This window comes from Otolemur garnettii, unplaced genomic scaffold (assembly GCF_000181295.1).
Source record: "Otolemur garnettii isolate 467f Iridium unplaced genomic scaffold, OtoGar3 scaffold00005, whole genome shotgun sequence".
Classification (NCBI taxonomy): Eukaryota; Metazoa; Chordata; class Mammalia; order Primates; family Galagidae; genus Otolemur; species Otolemur garnettii.
The window spans coordinates 29,086,148-29,109,462 of NW_003852400.1; the positions used below are offsets into that span (position 1 = coordinate 29,086,148).

Here is a 23,315-nt window from a genome sequence, read left to right on the forward strand (position 1 = left end):
AAACTTGGGAAGCAGAGGCAAGAGGATCATTTGAGACCAGGAGTTTTAGGTTGCTGTGAGCTATGATGATGCCATGGTACTCTATCCAGGGTGACAGAGTGAGACTTTGTCTTAAAAAAATAATAAAATAAAAATAATACATAAATAAAAACAAAAAAATTTTAAAAATCCCTGGCAGACAAATATCACAAATGAGAGAAACTTTGATAATAAATATAAACGTGAAAGGGCACAGTTTCCCATCAGCTGTTCACATAGCAGCTGGAGAGTCACTGGGGTGTTCACCACACTCACTGGGCTCAGGAAACCCTGGGACACAGGCCCCTCACTTCCCCTCAAGATTCTTGCTTTTTCTTCCATAGTTGTTTCTGGACTGATGTGACTGCCTGACTGATTTTGAAATTCGTTTTACTTTTGAAGGGAATCAAGACATTATTTTCTATAAGGAACGGATTTTAAATGGCTCATTAATGTGTTTACATGGTTAGTGAATAGCTTATTCTCCTGTTGCAAAGCAAATTATGGGGATTTGGGGAAGCACTTCAAATTATCTTTTATTCTGGTTTTTGTTTTCTACTTTATTTTGCTTGGAAGCAAATAGTGTATAATTTGATTATTACTGACATCATAAAATAATTTAATTTAGTTTAAGACTAAGTAGTATAATCAGACTGTCTTCTTACTCTGGAAGAAAAGCTTTCAGAACTTTGCAATTGCCTTTTTTCTAATTTCCCAAAATTCGGAGCTCCCTCACCAACTCCCACTGCAATTTTCGAAGCATTTACATTAAAATTGAGGTGAAAGGACAGTAGAATTCTCTCTTTGGTAAACTCTGTTTTCAGTACAGTAGTGCAAATCCCATCCCCAGTGTCCTCCTGGCATATCCTCAGCCACCTCTCCTCTATGGTGCCATCTCAGTTTTCGGTCTCTTCTATGGCTCAGTTACCATTTCATTCAGATCACAGCATTGTGCATCCTGAGATGTTCAGGTGAACATGCTTCCAGCCTTGTAAGGAAAAGAAAGTGTATTTGTGACGGTGGAGTACTGACCACTTCAAGCTTTGGCTGAATTAGTTGAACTCATACTCCAGGTGGCCTCTATCTAATTGATCTGCTATTTACCCTTTCTCACTCTTTATCCATAAATTTTGTCATTTGCTAGTTCTTTTGCTCATTTATCCATCCAACAAGAATTCATTATTCTCAGCATGGTTTGGGCATCATTCCAGGCAAGGAAAAAAACAGATATGGACCCGATTTTCCTTATTGTGTGGAAGAAAGAAAAAATAGTTCACACACACACACAAAAGTAATATCAGGTGCCATAGAGAAAATAAAAGAGGGACAGAAGAACAGAGAGCGACTGGGTAGTCAAGGAAGGTTTCTCAGAGGAGGTGTCAAGTGAGCAGAGACCAGGCTGTGGCGCAGAGCGGCTGTCCCTGCATCAAGGAGAGTGTCCAAGTAGAGGCAATAAGAACTCTCAGCACTGAGGAAACTGTGTGCCTCTGATAGAAGACTGGTTTCCATCTCCATCACTGCCACCTAACACTGTACTGACGGGTCAGCAGGAGACGGGGGAGCATGTGCTGGGGCCAGCCAGGGCAGAGGGCCAGCCTCACAGGAGACGAAGGGGTAGGGAGGTGGCCGTGGCCATGGGGAGAGCACCTCTAAGAAAAAAAAGCTCAGGAGATGCCCGTAGCTCAGTGGGTAGGGCGCCGGCCATATATACCAAGGCTGGTGGGTTCGAACCTGGCCTGGGCCTGATAAAACAACAATGACAACTGCAACCAAAAAATAGCCAGGTTTGGTGGGCACGTGTAGTCCCAACTATTTGGGAGGCTGAGGCAAGAAAATTGCTTAAGCCCAAAAAGAGTTTGGGGTTGCTGTGAGCTATGATGTCAAGGCACTCTACTCAGGGCGACATAGTGAGACTCTGTTTAAAAAAAAAAAAGCTGGTGGGAAAATAGAATGCAGATGAAGTTCTTTTTTTTTCTTTTTTTTCTTTACTGAAAAAAGAAGATGATCTAAAATTAACCACTTTGGCATCACTGGAATTGCCATTGAAAAAGTGTATTTAATAAGAGACCCAATCCAAACAGCCTCATGCATACAGGAAAGGATGTTCAAGTTTGCTAGTCGTCAAGGAAATGTAAACAATGAGAGGGATCCTTGTTTCAGTTAACCTGGGCTGTGATTGTTTCATAACTGAAACTGTGGCCCCAAAGTATTGGAGTTAGATGTTGCCAAGGAGAGGATGGACATTTTAGAGTGTTTGAAAAGAGAATAGCAGAGGAAAAAAATGAAGTTCTTTCCTAATTTTATCTACTAAATTCAGCCCATTTCTCTTTCCTTTCTCTCTTCCTGTCCCCCACCTTGCTTACTGCCATCACCATGTTAATAAGAATATATGATCAAGGAGAAAAATATGGCAGGATATACATCAGATAATTAATCTAATGTATCAGGGATGTCCCAGGGAGGAAGGTGAAAAAGAGGGGGTCACATGAAAAAAAAAAAATAAAACAAAACCAAAAAACCAACCCTGCAATGCTGGTATCAGACAGCCTGATGGTGTTTACGCATTTTTGTACTTACATATTATCTTTTCAGAGAGACTGACACATATGAGAGATGTAAATGGAAGTGTGTGTTGGCTGTCCCAGGGACACAGAAGAAACATATCAAATGTAGATTAGTTGTGTTATGTTTGTGTGTTCAGAACACAACTTGGAGTTCCAAAATAAAAAATAAAGTTAGCAATGTGACTGTGAACACCAGACGTATTGGAAAAATATCTGAGTGATATACTTCAAAATTTTTTCATCCAGATTTAGCTGTAATGAGCAACACAAAAAATAAAAAGACTAGAAATCTCCATTTTTTCTTTAAGCATTGCAGACTAGCTGAATATTTTGAAACGACTCCCTGCCTAGTAATATTTTTACAAACAGCTATTTCAGAAAATGTTTTAGCTGAAAACTACCCTGGTAGTAGTTTGATCTGTGCGTCGCTTCCTGTTAATGGGTGAACTTCTTTTTTCTTTCTTTTTCTTTTTTTTGGGACAGAGCCTCAAGCTATCGCCTTGGTTAGAGTGCTGTCGTGGCACAGCTCACAGCAACTTCCAACTCCTGGGCTGAAGCAATTTTCTTGCCTTAGCCTCCCGAGTAGCTGGAATAACAGGTGCTCGCCGCAATGCCCCGCTATTGTTTTGGTTGTAGTTGTCATTGTTTGGCTTTGATTTGGGGGTTTGATATTTTATTGGGAGACACAGCGAGAAGAGGCCGGGAGAGACTTGCCTTATGACTGAGGGGGCAGGAAGAGCCATACTCTGTTTTAGAGTGTTCTGCGTTTTCTGCTGCTGTCCTTTTTAAAATGACAGGAAACCAAGAGGTCTTTTGTTCATGATATTTCATCTGGTGGCCTCTGTTGACTTTTAGAGTAAAAGTTTGCATTTCTCAAGCTTTCTAAATTGGAGTTGTTAAAAAGACCCAGGAAAACAGCAAATATGGTAATGGAAGAATTTGGGTATCACCAGTACTTTTTCTTTTACTCCATATAAGAAGCAAATGATGCAAATGAAAACACAGATACACATGATTAGAAGGAAAATGATTTCCATGTTTATGTGTGTCAGCAACAGAGTTATTTACAAATAACCCATATGAAAATGTAAAAAAGCATATTACATCTTCACATGCCATCTGTATTAGCTGAATAAAGCTTAGTGACATTATTTGCAAATCTGTAGTTAATTGTACATAGACATTTTGTGCATTAAAAAGAAAATGTACATGATTTGAAATAAGTTACATTACATAATTTACAAAGTAATATTAACAAAAACTTCTTAAACAGCTGCCTCCTTATTTAAACAAAATAAATATTCAGGTAGTTAAATTAACAAAAAATACACATTCAGGGCATCATAATTTATAGAAAGATAAACTGAAACTTTAACACAGTTATATTTTATAATGACAGATATCAGTCTTTTCAAATCTCTTGATGGAAACAAACAGGAAAAAGTACCAGAAGAGGAATCTCAATGTTCACTGTCTCAGATTAAACACAAATAGGTTCCAGAAAAATAGCTGGGAATTATTCCTTGATGATTAAAAGTAAATGACGTACAAACAAACAAAAAAAATTGGCAAAACACAATAAAACTGACATTCCATTATATTCTAAGTAGAGATTTTTGATCACTGAAAACATGACTTCCACAAACTAAAACTCTTCATACACTGCCTATTTTAAGACCTGGTAGAAGTGCAAAACATAAAACTGTAAAATTAACTTTGTTCATGTAGCATGTGTTTTATTCACTTAATAATGCAGACATAACCATTTTTCAGTGTCCCTGCTATGTAGATGTAGAATTATTATAACACATTGCAAAACATCCTTTTTTATAAAAGAGTAACTAAACTACTTCCTTGGTCTACACTCCAGTTTCAGGTGCCTGAAATCCCGTCCTGCAGCCAGGACCATCGGCGGGCGAGACCAGGTGAGACTGGAATAGGTGGGTGGTGTAGTTCTAACATTCCAGAACCAGTCCCAGGAATGATCACCTTCTGCCAAGATTCCTCACAGATTTGCTCATGGACTACTGTCCTTTCAACACCTTCAATTTTAGAGGAGAAACAGAATCAGAAACACGCTTGAATTTGGTTATATTTTTACAAATAGTGAGATACCAGATCCTTTGGGAAGCAGGATTCTTGCAAATCCACTCAGACCCCCAAATTAGCTTGAGAATGGCCTCTGTTTTCTGTATTGTGTTAAAAGGTACAGGCCTCCTCCACTGTCTAGTAGCACAGGAAGTGAGCAAAGACTTGAGATAGAGGGAGGGGGAATACGCCAGTGCTGGGCAATTCTAAAGCTACGCATAGGAATTGACAGTTTTGCAGAAAAAAAATTTTTTTCCATGTCTTTTACATTATTCATTTCTTTGACCAAATCTGTTTAAGTCAAGATGTTCACACTCTCAGTGACACTTTGATTTGAATAGGAAGGAAATACAGGTAGTCTCCATTGTTTTCTTATTAAAAGTTTGAATGTGTTTACTGGCAGGTAGTTCTGATGATAGCAGTTTGGACTGTTGATGAGAGAGTAGAGAGAGACTTAGAGAAAATCATCAGAAAGGACCAGGAATACAGGTTGTTGGAGGAGGTGTGAAGGGTGCTCTTTGCTTCCAGTGGGAGGAAGTGACTTTATCTTGAAATGTCCAGGAACTTAACAAGGTTCTAATTAAGCCAAAATGACTGCTAAAGGCAGAGAAAAACCAAACTCCTAATAGCATGGCCTAAGATGCTTTTGGAAAAACACCAACCACATTTAAAATCAAATCTAGAGTAAATGGTCAATATGTTTCAGTGCTATCATCAATCATCAAGCATTTTCTCCTTCTTTTGAATGTTCCAGGTACTTATGTATACAAAAGCTGTTACTAATTTTTTTACAGTGCCTAGCACAGTATCTTACATGTGTCAATAAATATTTGCCTTGTTACAATTTGTGCTTTATTAAATGTAATTAAAAACAAGCTTTTATGCACTCCTTTTCAATTAGCTTGAGCCACACCATAGTGTCCTCAAAAAGGCTTTCAAATAAAGACTGTGGTAGATATATTGAATTAAGTATTGATGAATAAGAAAACCAGCCTCTCTAAAGAAAGATCAATTATGCCACTTCTATATGGTTTCTGTTGAAACAGTTCAACAAAATTGTAGAAAATTCTCTCAAAATGCAGACCTTCATATTTGTAGAACAGTAGTTCTAAGCAGTTTTTGGGCTCACAGACCATTTGGTAAGGCAAAAGTGTCAATAGACAAGTTACTACTATATTCCCCTCTTGAATTCTTAGAATGAACAAGAAGAATAGGCTTTGATGAAATTCTAGTAAAATATTTAACTCATTATTGACTCATGCCAGGAACAAAAATAAGGCCAGTTCATGTTATAAACATGAATATAGTAACCTCCCATTTGTCCAAAATGGCCAGATAGCGACAGTTCCTTTTTTTCACCTTTCTAACAAGAGACCATACGGTATTTACCCTAACAATGAATTTCCAGCCTGGTCCTTAGTGTAAGGTAACATTGAACCTAATCTCATACATATGTATGTCAGTATATATAATCAATTTTGAGTGAGAACAATTTCTGTTTTCATAACATTTTATAATATTTAATTTCTTAATTCATTTAATTCTTGTAGGTAGGATGATCCTGACTTGTCTTTTGAATTAATGACATTTTATAATACTTTAAGTGCTGGAAACAGTTAAGTAGGAACAACTTTTATTCTATGCCACATTTCAAAATGATTAAGCATTGCATACTTTTCATCACTGTTGCCTGAACTTTTCAGGTAATCATTTCTTTCTCAACCATTTTGGACAAATGGGCTTTATTTTATTCAAAAAGATCAACTTGAAGATTACCTGGAAGACCCCTGAGTATATATATTGACAATCACAGTTTTAGAGTAGCAATATTACTTCTGTCTTCCTCTTCAACAAAACAGATGAAATAATTTTTTTTTTTTTTATGATTTTCTAGATTTAAATCCTTGGGTTAGAGTAAAATGCCCATCTTCCTAAGTGCCTCTTCTCTTTAAAATGATTCATGTTCCCTAATATAGTTAATAGTCAGTAAGGAATTAGTGGTTACTGTATTTAGTTCTTATTAAAATATATAGAAATCCTTTTATTTTTAGGGGTAATGACATTCTAATCTGGTGTCTTTTGTAAGCGTTGCAAATACTGTAACGAACAGCAGGGGGAGTTCCAATTCCAGCATGAAGGTAAAATACCTTCTAATCTAATCCAAACCACTTTTATAGCAACACACCTATGTTTAGGATGCAATAGCTTGCTACACTTTTTCTTTTTTAAAACTTGTAAATCTAATGTCCTCTTCTCTTCCAAAGGTTGTTGCAATAATATTGCCTGAAAAACAGTATTGCTTTTTTTATGGTACTTTCTGGGTTTTCTTTTCATAGATATATGAAAGAATTAGATTTTGTTCCACTGTGCCATTCCCAGGGCTACATCTGTGAAAAATATAGCTACTTCCAATAAAATGGTAAATTTAATGACTGTAAATTTTCACCTTTGAAATTAAACACTGATCATAGTCAAAAGTAAATGAAAACCACAGACAACACCGTGAGAGTCAGCATCGAAAAACAGCTAGACCAGGGGTGAGCAAATGATCACCTGCAAAAGTGGCCGGTTAGCCGTTTTTATAAAGAAAGTTTTATTTGAAAACAGCTATATCATTCTTTTACTTAATGTGTATTAGCTGTGGCTGAATCAGCAGAATCACAAAGTTAAGAAATTGCAACATTGACCTGGCTGAAAATACTTAACATCTGTTTCTTTATAGAAAAAGTTTGCCACCCTTGGTCTAGATATTTAATGAAACTCTGGACGTGATATTTACTCTTCCCTTTTTAAAATTTCAGTTTTCCTAAATCATATGTTAACGAGACTGCTTCACATTTTACCAGCAAGAAAGATAAAAGACTATGGATTTTGAAATACTGCCTGCTTTACAGACATCCAGTCTGAAACTGAGAAAACAAATCGGGGAGAAAGAAAAATCAACACATAATTTTGATTTCTTTTAGTTACAAAAGTCATTACATACATTATTTTCTCCATCTGCTTGAAATTAAAAAGACAGCCAGTTCCTTTTTTTCTTTTCTTTTCTTTTTTTAACAAAGATAACAAATATAAAAATCTAGTCATAAACGGCCTTCGAAGAACAATTACAAACCAACTAGAGAGATCCACCTTTTGGAGGGTAATGGGTTAGGGACTTTAACACTTAAATTACTGCCATGTTGTTGATTTCACAATGGCTGCAGTGATGAGGAAGAGGGTACACAGCAGGTGTAGTGGCTGATTCCATCCTGTTGCCATCCAAACTGAACTGGACTCTCTTCAGGATACAAGAACTTGCAAATGTGTCTCTGACGGTCTTAGCACAGATGTCTTCATCCCATATGAAAAGAGGCAGTTTCTATGGCAATACTGGTTAAGTGCTTATCATGCTGCACTAATATAGTGCAAAAATGTGCCTTTTGTATAGCAAAAAGGATGCAGGCAACCAGTTTGAAATTAGGGAAAGTAGAAACGTATTATATTAACACAAGTAAATTAGTTTTTCAGACAATAACAACTATAAAATACTGAACTTGATGTCTCTTCCTTCTAAGATACTAGTACGTGTCCAGCATTCATACTTTGGAGAGAGACAACAATGAAGTCTTATAAAAGAGTCTCTGTCTCTGAAATGCGGGTCGACAAAAGCTACCATCAACCACCAAGATGCTGAACTTATTTAACATGTTTTCTGCTTATCTTAGAGCTTATTTCATATTCATTGTTATAATTACTTATAAATGAGTACATAATCTGACATAATAATGTGTATCATTCAATTGAGTATACATGTTGTTATGCTTGACTATAGTGGCGTAGAGATCTTTGTATAAACCCTTCATGCTAGAAAGTTCTACAAGTTAACGCTGTAGACGTCTTGTGTCAGGCATCCTAACTGGCCAATTCCACCCTTATTTTTTTCAGAGATCAAAGTGTTTTTTTAGTTGGTGATTTCAGAAAAGATGATATAAAACTCTGGGAACGCAGCATATATTCAACTAAATCTCCAGACTTCTCAGGGTTGATGGTCTATATGTAAGTACTACTGTCTTGAATATCCAGGGGCTGAATACTATTCACTCTTTTCTTTATGATGTTCTTTTAAATAGTTAAAATGCATTTCGATCCACACAGTTGAGATACTTTTGTGGTCTCTGGATATTTATTATGAAATCAGAAAGCTAAATCTGGTTGTTCAGGAAAAGCAGGAAAAGTTTTAGGTTACATGTCGGCATCTCCATCATAGGCTAAGGTTAAAGGTTTCAGTCTGTTGTTTTGCCTCCTTTGGGGTTTCTTTGGCTTTTTGCTGTAAAACAATCATTAAAATTGAGAGAGAGAGAATCAGTTTTTAAATGTAAATTTGACTGCTTGGAATAAAAAAAAAAAAGATTAATAGACCTAAATTGCCTAATTGCTTATGTTACCTAAATTCAAACTTAGAATTTGATTTCTGATCTCTTTGGATTACACAGTTTGATGCTCTGAATAAACATTAAATAAACTTTAAGTATTTTACTATCCTATAAAAGATATATCATTCAGGTGGAATTCTTCTAGTAGTTAACAGTGGAAATAATATCATAATACAATAATTTGTATGTGGCCACAAACCTTTATAAATAACACATAATTTATAAATAACACATGTTTTAAAAGATAGTTGAATGCCATTAAATAGTAACATAAAATCGTCCTCCAGCAGTAATTCAATATGAAAATCTACAGTACATTTAGTCCATAGAAAGCAACATTCCCTTGCATGCTTTCAGGAGAACATATTGAGAAGATGACATAGTACAATTCTGGCTCATCTTCTGAAACTAAATGGCTCAGATTTGGTAGCTTCTAGGCCATTTAAGACGAAAACCATATTTACTTAGAACCTCTTGTGAACACTAAATAAATGCAGAATACTTATTTGAGACATGAGTTTGCTGTTTCTGCGTTTTGTCAACTGGAAGTGTTTTGTCTGAATTAGAGACATTATTCATCCTTTTAGAGTTTGAAACATTTAAACACTCACCACGCTAGATAAATCATGGAGACGACAAAGATGAGTAACACAAATGCCCCAGCTGCTACACCATAAACCCAGGTCTTTAGTCTCCCATCTAAGAAGAATGAATATTAGTTATTAATTTATATTAGTTGGGTATATAGCAGACAGTCTTTAATTATGACTAATAACCAGTCAACATAATCAATGTCTTTCAAAGCTCAAAATGGATTATTGCTTTGGCACGGTTAATGATTTAGTGCAAAGCTGCTATTGTGAGTTAGATGTGGCTTCATTAAAGATAAATTATCAATGACAATGGAATTAAAAAGGAATAATGTTTGCATTCAGATTTCAAGTCTGTATATATAAACTTCTGCTGCTTCTTATCTGAATTTTGCTTCAGACTCAATACATGTGTAATGCTGTATAAACATTCTTGTTTTTAATCTATTTTGAGAATGACAATTATAAAAAATAATGCAATTTTAAGATAGTCCTCCAACGCAGAGTTGATATAGACAGGTATTTAAACACGGTTTTGTCAATTGAACATTTTTGTTCCAGAGGAAATGAATATTTAAAAAATTTTTGAGAATTAATAATCTTTTAACTAGTTTATATTTACAGTGTGTTTTAAAATGGGTTTGATACTATCACTTGCAAAAGTAACTATTTTGACTAACACGTGCAAGGATTTACAAATTTTTTTCCTGTCTTTTCTTTTCTTTTTTTTTTTTGATCCTGTCTCTTCCATTATATGGAATTAGATATGACAGGACCTTTTCTAATTTGGGTTTCAGGCCTCATTTTCTTTGAACTTCTTAGTTTTATGCTCTGAATAAACTTCAAACACAAGATGCTATTACTGATGCTCCCTAATTCAATTTGATTCTCACATTAACCCACATTTTCTATTGCATACATAAAATTAAATACATGATATTAGCGTCAAAATTATAGATTAGGCACATTGACCTTACAGAGACTCTGATTTATTTAATACTTGAAAGGCAGCAAAAGCAAATTGGTACTGTGGATTTTTTTTATTTTTTTGCATAGAGCTAGATGAAGTTAGAGGTTCATTTGCTGGAAATAAATTTAGTTAACATCCTAAATATCCTTTTTAAAAAAGATATATTTTTTGATTTGAAGTGAGTTTAGAATCAAAAAGCTGCTCTACGATTGGTTTCTCTGCCCCAAGAGTTCTTCAACATATATCGGGGAAGGTATATATTAAATTAAAAATAATGTCAATAATATTCTCTTTTTTTATTTAAAAAACTGGTTTTTATGTGAGGCGATCTGCTTGAATTCTTGGTCAAGGTCAAAATTGCTATTGGTCATTGCTGATCCACTGGCTTGATAGTCTAGAGAAGAGCTTCCCCTGGATACACGGACAAGTCAGCTTTGCAAAATAAATTATATTTTCAGCCAAAAACCTAAGCAAAGTAGTGATAATGTGGTTAAAAGCTAATTACTCAAATATTCAAAATATCTTAAAAATCCAAAACTGATTCTCCAATAAGGGAAAGTAATTTGAATGAATGGATTTGAAACAGGGATGTGGTAGGTATGCGAATTCCTTTCTTCTTTTCTCAGGTTGCTAATGGAATTGTAAAGTTGACAACATCAGGCTCTACCTGGAGATTTTCTTTAGTCATGTCTAATAATTCTTCCAGAATGTGAGAAAAAGTGGCATAATCTTAGCTGCTGTATAGCCCTGACAGCACATTTTCAAGCCCCAGGTTAGCTGTACAGGAATTAGCGTATGATTAAATCCAACCGGGAGAGAAAGCACGCAGAGGAGAGAAAAGCATTTCATCAGGCCCTCAAGCTTCCGCCTGTACTGGCTTTACATCCCTTACTAGATACATTAAGAGAGGTCTGCTAATTATGAAAAAGGTCTGGTCAGCCTTCAAGCTGGGATCATCCCATCTGGAAGGGAAGCCTCCATCCCTACCCCTGTGTATCTGTTGCTAGTATAGATTCTGAGTATTTGAGTCTTAGGGCTGATATAAATTGTAAAGGACTGAATTACTGATGTTCCTATTTAAGGTTCAAGCCATTACTGTTCTTATGATCAAACTAAAAATTACAGAATGACTTTATACTCTCCTTTGTCACAGTTCTGAATGGCAACATCCTGTTTTCCTAATTCATATTACCATTGTTAGATTGCTTTGTTCAATGTAAAATTAATTATATTATACTTGTAACTTTAGGGCTTGGATAAAGATAAGTAATATCATTCCCAAAACTTTTCTCAGAAGACAATCATTTCATTTTTCTGAACTCTGAGCATGAGAGCTTTTAAAATGATAGTAAAAAATATAAGAATAGATGGCCATATCAGAATGAATACATATGGATGAAATATAAATAGCTCACATGAAAATGACTGCTCACTCTTTTAATCATTTGACATTAGCTTAATGTATAACTGAAGAGTTCTACATGAACACTGTCCAGTCACTTCACCTGGCCCAAATGGCTGTAGAAACCAGGTCCTTCCCCGTCCTGCTGGGTTACTGGAGGGCTGGGTTGGATGGACCGCCCGGCTGGTTTTCACGTCTCCTCTTTTGTCCTCCACGGTAGGTATCACCACCACGGGGATAAGTGTGCATTGCTCAAGTGTGCTGTTGGAAGACATGACTTCGGTGTACCCTTCTTCACAATGGCATGTTTTTGTCTGAAGAAGAACAAGGAGATTTATACCAGGCATGCAAGGTAACCTCTGAAAGCATAAGGCTTTAAACAAGGATTGTTTCTGAAATGTACTACACGAAATTTCTGTCTTAAATAATTTATTCTATTTATTCTAAAAGTAAAAGCAAGTGTATTCTGAATTGTTTATGTTGATAAAAGGAAAGGAGTTAAAAAATATAATTTTTATGCCTCAAGACATGCTTTTTTGCTGGGGGGGGGGGGGGGAGGGATTGCACAAGAGACAGTGGGATGATAAAGGATGAAGCTGGCCGGTCTGCCCTGATGCATTGACACATACCTCGCTACAGAAGGAGTGGGGTTGACTACACGGTGGGTTACAAGACCTGTCAGCATCAGGCTGGCTCACCACCAAGCAGCCCCCTGCAGAATAGAAAATCATATTTTGACAAATAATATCTCTTGCTAAGATAAAAGCACACTGTTGTGAGCAATTTGTCTTTGAATCATGAACCACTTTGGGAATCCCATGGATTTTTCTGTCAGAGGTTGACTGTAAAATATTTGGCTAACCTTGACCGCCTTATTTAGCAATGTGAGGCCCTTCTCACCTAAGGGAGAAAGCACAATGCCTGGTACTTAGCAGGTGTTCAAGAGGCATTTGTTGAAAAGATGATTTTATAGCTGCTATTTTGAAAATACTAACTGTATACAATCTATTTCTGCCAGCAGTTCCCAAGCAAGTCCAGCAGTTGAAAAGTAGAACTGATTTTCTTTTAAAGTGAAAATCTTTCTTGGTTACTCAAAGCAATAGTTTTCATGTCTCTTGAGATAACTCTTTAATTTATGTGACTACTTCATGAATGCATTTTTTAAATAATGCATATATCTTTTTGGAAAGAAAATCACTATTCCTGCTACTTCAGGATATTTTGGGGGTACAGAGAGGAAAATAAATGTAACTACTAAGTCATTTGTTTTGTACTATTTTAACTTGATGTGGAAGCTGTTTATCACCCTCTTTGTTCTTTGTCTTCAAGTATACTACCATTTTTTTTCTGAGTTGTAAATTTTAAGATGGGAACAGATGTCATAAAGAAACATTGGAGACATGAAAGAAACTCAGATTTTCAAACTATGCTTGTTCCACTTAATAGAAAGTTAGCAAAGCAAAATTCTTCCTTATGGAACTGACGATCTTCTGGAACTTAATGAAAGGTGTCTAATGCTAATTCTTTATCTTTTTCTCAATATTATAAACACAAAATATTCACTGAAAAGTTGTAATAGGAAAGCAATTAGTCATTACAAGGCAACCGCACTTAATTGGCCATATTGAAATTATTTTCATTAAACACATGAAGAAAAAGGAAAGTAATATTTTGAGTTTCTTATAAGGAAAATTCATAAATTAAAGTAATTAATCAAGGTAGATGTATAGTTTACATTATTGCCTGTTTCTCATAAAGAATTTCATTTCTCCTAGAAGATGAAAGAAGAATGCATATAGAGTTTACCACAAATCATTTACCCTTTGGCTTTTTGGTCCAAATAGTATTAGAAAGAAATATATTGGACATGTAGCACTATCAAAAATAAATTCAAAATATGGTTTCTATAGGCGAATCTTTTGAAGATGAACTTACCCTTGCATTGGGGAATAGCCCCAACTGCAGTGGGAAAAGAACTTTTAGCATGAAGAAGGAAAGGCAAGTATTATTTGAATCCGTATTTGGAAAAAAATGCTAACACAGGAAGAGCTGTTAAATTGCCTTGGAATAGTTTTTTTAAAAATGAAAACATTCATTTCTAATCTCTGAGTTTAACAGATGACCCCTGTAATATCTCCTGGTTCAGAAAGCCCATGCTTCCCTGTCCAGGGCTGTTCTTCACCCATACCTTTTAGGGTGAGGTGGCTGGGGCAGATTTTTTTCTCCCAAATAATAATACTGTGAGAGGGCAAATAGTATCCTGGGAGGTGTCTCCTCGTTATGTACATGTCTCTGTACATAATATAAGGATTTCTTGAAACAGCTTTCTCACGTATAAAGTCATATCTTTACAGGAATACAATTTGGCATCCTAATTCTGTTTCCATAGAGATGAAAGAAGTAATTAGGCTTCAATAAACCCAAGTAATTTAAAATTCAATGTAAAAATTGATAGTTTTCAAAAATGATATTGATCTCTGCTCCTGTTATCTTACTGCATATATTAAAATTAAATTTATAAATGGATATTACTCAGAGGCATCCAAAGGCACATCACATTTTCTCTCCACAGGAGGGTGGAAACATAGCAGTGAGTCAGCCAGGTCCCCCTGAGCAGTTAACTGTCAATGCTCCTGCTGCTGCTATGCTGTGGCTATTCCTATAGATCAGATCTATAAAAATAAATTATGTAAGCAGAGGCAATAAATTTGGGGATCAATGTGCTTGAGATTGAGGTTCTGGTCCTGACCTTTTCTTCCTAGGAAATTTGCAGTGTGACTCACTACATATCTGGAGCCAAGTCTCTCCCCTGTTCAAGGGGTCCTTGGGATCTTCAGCATTTACTGAGATCAGAAAAAAAAAATCTTAGTAATTACCAATTAAAATAGTTCTTTGCATATATATTTGAGTCAAAACATAAGGCAATATAAAAGTTCTTCCTTTGGATTTCTTCGTTGGATATATAATGATTGGGGATGACGACCTAGTATGTGAGCTGCTCAGATAATCTGGGTTTGAGATTTACTAATAGGTCTTCCGTCTTAATAAAAAAAAAAAGCTCCTCTAAATCATAGATTTCTTAATTCAAATAAAATATTCGGATTTGTATTATCATACTCCCTTGGTGACATTTTTGGTCTATTATTGTATTTCCTTCAAGGCATAGAAGCAGAAACAGTAAAATAAATGTTTTTTTCTTAACATGTAATACCACATGTAATACCATATCTTATTAATATATAAAATTTCTAGGAAAAATAAACTGAACATTATTTATTATAATAACCACATATTAGAATTAGATGGTATTTTAATTAAATACATTCTAGCAGTTAATAACTAAAAAGGCTAGGTGAGGAAAAATTTGAAACATTACAAAATAAATTGTCATTGGTCACCAGATAGGGATATAGCTCAACAGCCCTGGATCCCAACCAGGTATTGAACATGGAAAGAGTATTTTTGTTTTCTTCATTATTTTCTTTAAATAATTACATGTGTGTTATGGGATGATTTTCAAAGAACAAAGAGAAATTGGAGGTTTACCTGTTACATTTACACCATCTGATCTCTGACACCAGACTGTTCGAGAAGAGCCCTTCCAAGCACTGGCCATCCACTTATACTCATAACACTGTCCGTCTGCAGAGACACGATAAACATCAGGGGGAGCATCCTCTCACCCAAAACGACAATCATGAGGATAGAGTATTTTTCTTTTTTGAAAAAAGTATTGGTCTGTCACCCAGGCTAGAATGCTGTGGCCTCAGCCCAGCTCACAGAAATCTCAAACTCCTGGGCTCAAGTCATCTTTCTGCCTCAGCCTCTAGAGAAGCTGGGACTGCAGGTGCCTGCCACAATGCCTGGCTAATTTTTCTAGACCTCGGGTTCTTGAACTTCTGAGCTCAAGAGAACCTCTTGCCCTGGCCTACCAGAGTGCCACTATACCCAGCCAGGATAGAGTATTAATAATCTATTTGTGAACAATCAAAAAGTGACAAGAAGTCCATCTCTGGTGCTTCAAATGTCAATTGATTGCCCTACAGTTGTCACGCAAATGCTATACAATTTCAGCTCTATATCTAAATCCCAACTAATTTTCCATGCCTGCTGTCATACTATCCAGTGGGAACCTGGGTTTTTAGATTAACTGAATTTTTAAAAAGTATTATGAAATATCAAATACAGACAAGTATGGAGAATAACTAAAAGAAATACCTATTCAATGATCAATCGTGCAAATATAACAAATATTACCATTTAGCCATATTTGTCATAGTTTTCATTTGCTTGTTGATGAATAAAACATAAATAAACTTGACATCCTATTATATTCTTTCCTAATCTCATCTCCCTCTGTGTCTGCTCAGCAATACATTCTGAATTAGACGTACAACTTTCTTTGCCACACTTTTCTTTTACTGTATATACACACATATCATATACATGTAAATGATATAGAGCTTTATTTATTTATTTTATTTTTTCTTTCTTTGCAGTTTTTGGCCGGGGCTAGGTTTGAACCTGCCACCTCTGGGATATGGGGCCGGTGTCCTACTCCTTTGAGCTATAGGCGCCACCCCTAGAGTTTTATTTTTATGCAGTCTTAAATTTAAAAAATGTTCATGCATACCTGGATGGAGTTGGAACATATTCTTCTTAGCAGAGTATCTCAAGAATGGAAGAAAAAGTATCCAATGTACTCAGCCCTACTATGAAACTAAAGATATTTTTAAAAACTTGGTATGACTAAGCCATATATTGCCTATATTGAGTGAATGATTCTATGTATGTGTACACATAACACAAAGACATAAAACATGTTCACATATCCAATTAGATATGCTATGTCAAATTTAGATTAAAATTATTAATTCTTATAAATAATTTGATATATCAATTTCTGAGAAGGTAGGAAAATCTCTCATTTCACTGTGGATTATTTTTCCTTAATTCTGTCCTTTGATTCAAATAAATTGAAGATGTTGTGATTATGGCTGTTAGAAGTGCACAAGTAATGTGCTTCTAATTATCTCAGATTTCTTTAAAACTGGGAAACATTTTTACAATATTATATATCTAATTTATAAAAGGTGGCAGGATTTCCCTTCCTCTAAATCTTTAGAATTCAGAATTCTTTAATTCAATTCTCAGCCTTAAGTGAGATCTTAACAAATTTATTTATTTATCAAAAATTTCTTTACCTTATGCTTTGGCTTAACAATATAAAACTATAACAAAGTAGCTTTCATGAATTACAGCACTCACCGTCACATGATTTTGTTTCTAACATTTGTTCTGGGCACAAATGTTGGTTCTCTAGTTCTTGTATAATCACTGCTCTGGATCGGACCTGTATTCCACCAAAGCCTAGATCCTCACCATTCACACAGGTCAGCTGACACAGGCTCCAGGAAGACCAGTCCTTCAAATAACAGTCACCTGTAAAAACAGCTTTGTAGTTTATACCCATACCCATACAGAAAAGCCAGCTAGAGAATATTTTAATTTTATCCCTACTGGGCAATGTTTATATCAGTCATCCATAATATTTATAAAATCTCAATAAGCATTCAATATTTTCCAGTTTATATGTAATTTTATAATTTTGCATAAATATTGTTCTTTTCTGAGTGGCTTATTGGTTTACACGTTGCTTAATGATATTAAATGTAAACTGTGGCTTAAAGGAACTTGTCCATTATGACTCATCTCCTCTTAAGGCACAACAATTTTTTTTTTTGTAATCATGGGGCACAATGTGCTGGTTTCATATACAATTTGAAACATTTTCATCAAACTGGTTAACATAGTCTTCACGGCATTTTCTTAGTTATTGTGTTAAGACATTTATATTCCATACCTAGTAAATTTCACATGTACCCTTGTAAGGTGCACTGTAGGAGTGCTCCCACCAATTACTCTCCCTCCACTTATCCTCCCCCCTCCCCCCTTTAAAACCTACCACCACTGTTATCCTTATCATAGTAAAGGGTTTTACCAAGCACTTGGTACTACTCAAAGAAAACCTAAATGTACAAAGAACCTGTCTTCTAGGTATTCACAATTTCAGAAGAACTTGAACTCCAAGGCTGACCAAGTTGATATTTATGTTTTATTTCTATTTCTTCCAGGAGTAGAGATGAGAGAGCCAAGTGAGTGGATGCAGAATTGGAAATGCCTGCCACTTCCTCTGATCTATATCTTCAATAAACTTCCTTCTTAAAAACTTATTCATTTAAGAATAATAGGTCATGTCATAAATGAGCAGATAGCTGAATTTCCATTATCTGATTATATGATCAAACTTGAATCTAGGAACAGAAAGAACATTCCCAGGATCTAAGATCCCTCCCTCAAGTGATATCTGCAGTGTACCATATGTAATTTTTGTGTGTCTCACTTCTTTCTCTCATTTATGTTTGTGAGCTCCATCCTATGTTTATGTAGTTCTCATTAGTTCATCTTACTGGCCTTCATTCCATTGTGGGATATACCACAATTTAGATATCTATTCTACTATTGGTGGGCATGTGAAGATTTGTAAATTTTTTTCTTTTGCTATTGTGAATATTTTAATACAAATCTGTTGGTTTTGTTGTTTATCTCCTGTTTATTTTCTATCTCTACTTAATGAGATGTCTCTATTTGTCTCTACTGGGCATAAACCCAGGAGTGCAATTTCTGGGGCACAGTGTATCCATGTATTTGATGTATTCAATCATTTTAAGAGACTGAAGTACATCTTCCCCATCTACCTATCCATTCTTCAGGACTCACTCCATGATACTGTTCAAAATAACACAGTTAATTATGACAGATACAAATCCATAAGGGTTTCTTATCATTTTATTTATTCTAGCCATATTTCATGGATAATTCATATGGTCTCATATTATGCTTACGATGACTAATATTAGCACAAAGTTGCCTGGAGATCTGATTAATGAAAAAACTTCATGATTAGGAAATCCCGGCAAGACATGGATTATTGACTGACAGATACATGTGTCATAGTAAAGTAGAGTGACTTTGTAGATCATTATTAGAGAATATCTTTGGTGCTCCTGAAGTATAGAATATTCTAGTAAATTTTAAAAGTGCTAAGGAAAAATAAAACTGAAACATTTTAAGTAGTCTAAAGTTCTAGAAACACTTCTATCCCCTAGGAAATGGCCACTTTTGGTGTATTCAGTTTTTCAATTATGCAAGAAAAACTTCTAAAATTAAAATTAAAAAATTCCTGTCAAGATGAATGAAATGTAACTTCACCTCAATGATTGCTAACTACATGGAAATAAACACACACCTTTTTGTCAATAGTCTTTATCTCTTTGGCTATTTACATTTAACACTGTGTATTTTCCAGCAAAACTGAGTAAGTTTTTACATGATAGTCTGTAAGTTAAGTAATTATCATCCCCAAATAAACCATGTCAGGCTTCAAAGATTTAACAACAGCAAATAAGAGAGAGATGCTCCCTTTTACTAAACATATTTTCAATATTTTGACTACATGAACCATTGTAATGATAAAATTACACTGTACCTGCCAAAGATATGACAATTAAATACATAAAAATGTATTTCCAAATTCAGTATTCGCTTTAAAGCTTATTATTTCACATATTGCTAGCTTTCAAAACACATCCATGTGGAAACTAGCAAAAAAAAGAACCAAAGAGAATAGATGGTAATTTACAAGAGAAGAGCAGGCTACTCCTGGATTAGTAATTACTTTCATTAAAATGGCGTGTTTGCCCAGTCTGTGTTACATGGGATCCTGTAAATTACTTTCATATCACTTATAATGTTAAGTTATTTATATCACTATGAGATTAGCAACTGTAAGCAACCTTCTGTTAAAAGTAAGTTCTACAAGGACAGGGTCTGTTGGTTGCTAATATACCTTCAATTTCAAGTCCAGGTTTGACCTAATTATATTTGAGAAATAAAACTCAAATGCATGGGTGTTTGTCCTACAGGAAGTAAAGTGAAAACATGGGGAGTCTCCATAGCAAGGCACACTCCCGTGCCTGGCGAGGATGCCGGTTCTGCTCAGCAAATCCTACTGCTGGTGCTGGAGATCTGGTTGTGAACAGATAGGCCTTCTGACTTTCAGCCTAGGTCACTTTCTGCTGACTCTACGGCCATTCTGGACAGCACAGTCAAAAGGTTCAGTTCTTGGTCCTGCCTAGAGCCCTGTGAATTAAAACGGTTTTATTACACTGAATTGTCTGTGATATCTTGAATGAGATTAAGTCACTTTCAAGGGCTGGAAATGAAACAAAAATTACCAGATCCACAAAAGGTTCTTACTGGCAGGTGTGAGTATGTCTAAGTAGCGATGCTTTGTTTAACTCTAGAAAGTAAGATTTTATTTTATTATCTTATTTTATAGTTTTTAATTTTATTGTGGTAAGACCATTTAACATGACATCTACCCTCTTAATTTTTCAAGTGTCCAATACCTATCCAATATTGTTAACTATAGGCACAATGCTATACAGCAGATCTCTAGAACTTAATCACTTTATATAACTAAAACTTTATACCCATTGAAGAGGACTTGCTGTTCAGATTTTTTAAAATATTTATTTCTTAAACTGAAGTAGATAAAAATATACAGGTGTGCCAAGACCAGTACCACAGTTGAATGTCCACAAAGTCTATCAGGAGCTATTTTATTTATTGCTTTATGCAATTTCATTAAGTTCATCTTAATAATAAGTTGTAGACTATCAATATTATCAATGTAAGTAACGTTTTTTACTAAGGAATGAGTAAATTTTGAGTGAATGGATTTGTAGCCCATGTTCTCAGCTTTTCCAGCTTGTAGGGGCTCAATTTCAATATTTTTTAAATTTTTGAAAATATATGTTATCCAGTTTTAAATTTCCTCAAATCACATATTGTTATTTTATTTATTTATTTATTTATTTTGAGGCAGGGTCTCAAATTCTTGCCCTGAGTAGAGTGCAGTAGTGTCATAGCTAATAGCAACCTGCAACTCTTGGGCTCAAATGATCCTCTTGTCTCAGTTTTTCTATTTTTAGTAGATATGAGGTCTCACTTTTGCTCATGCTGGTCTTGAACTCATGAGCTCAAGGGATCTGCCTGCCTTGGCCTCCCAGAGTGCTAGGATTACAGGCATCAGCCACTAGGTCTGGCCCCAAATCATATATTTTTATACAAAAGATATGTTTTATTCCCATTTATTATTTTTTTCCTGAATCCTTACTTTAATCTTTTTGAGATTTTATTCAAGAGAACACATTTTTAAAGAGATGTATTTTTCTTGTCATAATGATAAGCAAATTAGGAGATTAAGTTTTCCATCAGGGGTAAAATATAGGTAATTCACTTGTTTTTTTTTTAATTAAATCACAGCTGTGTACATTAATGCAATCATGGGGTACAGTGTGCTGGTTTTATATATAATTTGAAATGTTTTCAACTTTTTTTTTTTTTTTGGCAGTTTTTGGCCCGGGCTGGGTTTGAACCTGCTACCTCTGGCATATAAAGCTGGTGCCCTACTCTTTTGAGCCACAGGCACTGCCTGAAATGTTTTCAACTTCTAATCTTGTTTATTTACAGCCCACTAACAAATTTTTACCTCTTTATGTTACTCAAGGATGGACTTCCTAGCTTATTATGACTTTAAATTTTTGCTACAATTCCCTGCATCGAACCCAAATTCCTAAATATCAGCTTATCACATCTGCCAATTTTCTTACATTATTTGATATACAATGTTTGGTTTCTACATTTTTACTGGATATACCCATTGTGTCAACATTGAATGCGTGTGTTTTTCAGTATTTTCAATATTATTGTCTTTCAGTTGCAAGTATTCTGTTTTTTAAAATTTTTCTCAATGCTTTTTTTATTCTCTATTTTTCTATTATTTATCTTTTAACTAGGATGCATCTAGGTGTGAGTTTATTATTGATTCTACACAGGACCTGGAGTAAGCTATCATTACAAGGACTTAAATCTTTCATTAACCATTACGTGTTTAAATATTCTTCCTCTCTTCTATTCTCTGGAAATCTGAAATAGGTTATTTTTAATCCCTATTTTCTCAACTTTTATTTCATACTTTTCGTGTTGAGCATAGATCTAAGGCCTGAATTGCCATGTCCCGTAGATGTTAAAACTTCAGAGAAGTGTCAGGAGATACCATGAGGGAGACGTGGACTTCACCTCTACCTGATAGTAAGGAGGCAGTGATCCCCTTTGCTCACAGGTGCAGTGTCCGGCTGTTAGCACAGGTATTACTGAATAAGAAGACAGCTGACATCCTTTAGCTTATACATATAACCCTTTTTGACCCTGGCCCTAGAAAGAAATCACCAAAATATGAATTCTGTTTTGTTCTTGTTACCTGGGCAAGGCTGGGTGCAGGTTTCCTCTAGAACCATGTTTCTGTTACCATCTATAATGGGTTCAATGTCAGCACAGAATTCCTCATCCACCACTTTGCTGAAATCATCACCTGAGCCATCACTCACTACACAGGAAATGTTCCTTGTTCTGGTCCCTTCTCCACACTGGGCCTCCTGAAATGAAGGAAGAAATAACTAATTAGGAAAAGAGAAATAATTAATCACAGAGCTCATCATCACATACAGTCATCTTTGCACCATTGATTTTGATTTATGAACAGTTGGGGAAATATTTGAAACCTTAGGGAAGAAGCCTTATAGGGCACTAGCTATAAAACATACACTGAACAATTTATTTGCTTTCTAGTCAAAGACAGGCAAATAAATTTTCATTAAAATGAATTAGTCTCTAAATGATTTCAGAAGTACAGGGCGGGGAGTATTTGATACCAAAACTAATTAAATGGTGATACAATGGCAAGGCACCTAAAATCTTTAAGAAGAAGCTTACCATCTGTAAGCCTGAAAATATTTCTGAAATGAAGTCTCACAGATACATAGTACGCACTTCCATATAACTTCCTGAGATTTTATACCTGCACTTGGCATGGAGACCACTGGCCATATTGCCACCGATAACAGGGCTTCACGGGGCAAGGTTTGGACTGGTCCATCAGAGAAGGGCATGGTCTTCCGTCACCCTGAAAGGGCTGGGTTACTGTTCGTCTTCGGATCATTTTTCCTTTAAGAGATATAAAGTGATGCAATTTTGGTGATATGCCACAGTTATACAAAAATACAACTTTTTTTTTTTTTTTTTTTTTTGAGACAGAGCCTCAAGCTGTTGCCTTGGGTAGAGTGCTGTGGCATCACAGCTCAC

General features: G+C 35.3%; 1 protein-coding gene across 1 annotated transcript in view; it reads right to left on the reverse strand.

Annotated features, from left to right (window-relative positions):
- Positions 1 to 7,718: 7,718 nt before the first annotated feature.
- THSD7A (thrombospondin type 1 domain containing 7A) overlaps positions 7,719 to 23,315 on the reverse strand; it is a 420,187-nt gene continuing 404,590 nt past the window's right edge. The window contains exons 21-28 of the mRNA XM_003782710.3: positions 23,032 to 23,177; positions 22,435 to 22,609; positions 17,316 to 17,489; positions 15,594 to 15,689; positions 12,677 to 12,759; positions 12,151 to 12,361; positions 9,697 to 9,784; positions 7,719 to 8,979 (exon numbers count right to left, since the gene is read on the reverse strand). Coding sequence (XP_003782758.1) covers positions 8,895 to 8,979; positions 9,697 to 9,784; positions 12,151 to 12,361; positions 12,677 to 12,759; positions 15,594 to 15,689; positions 17,316 to 17,489; positions 22,435 to 22,609; positions 23,032 to 23,177 — 1,058 coding nt within the window. The 3' untranslated portion in view covers positions 7,719 to 8,894. The remainder of the gene's footprint in view (positions 8,980 to 9,696; positions 9,785 to 12,150; positions 12,362 to 12,676; positions 12,760 to 15,593; positions 15,690 to 17,315; positions 17,490 to 22,434; positions 22,610 to 23,031; positions 23,178 to 23,315) is intronic.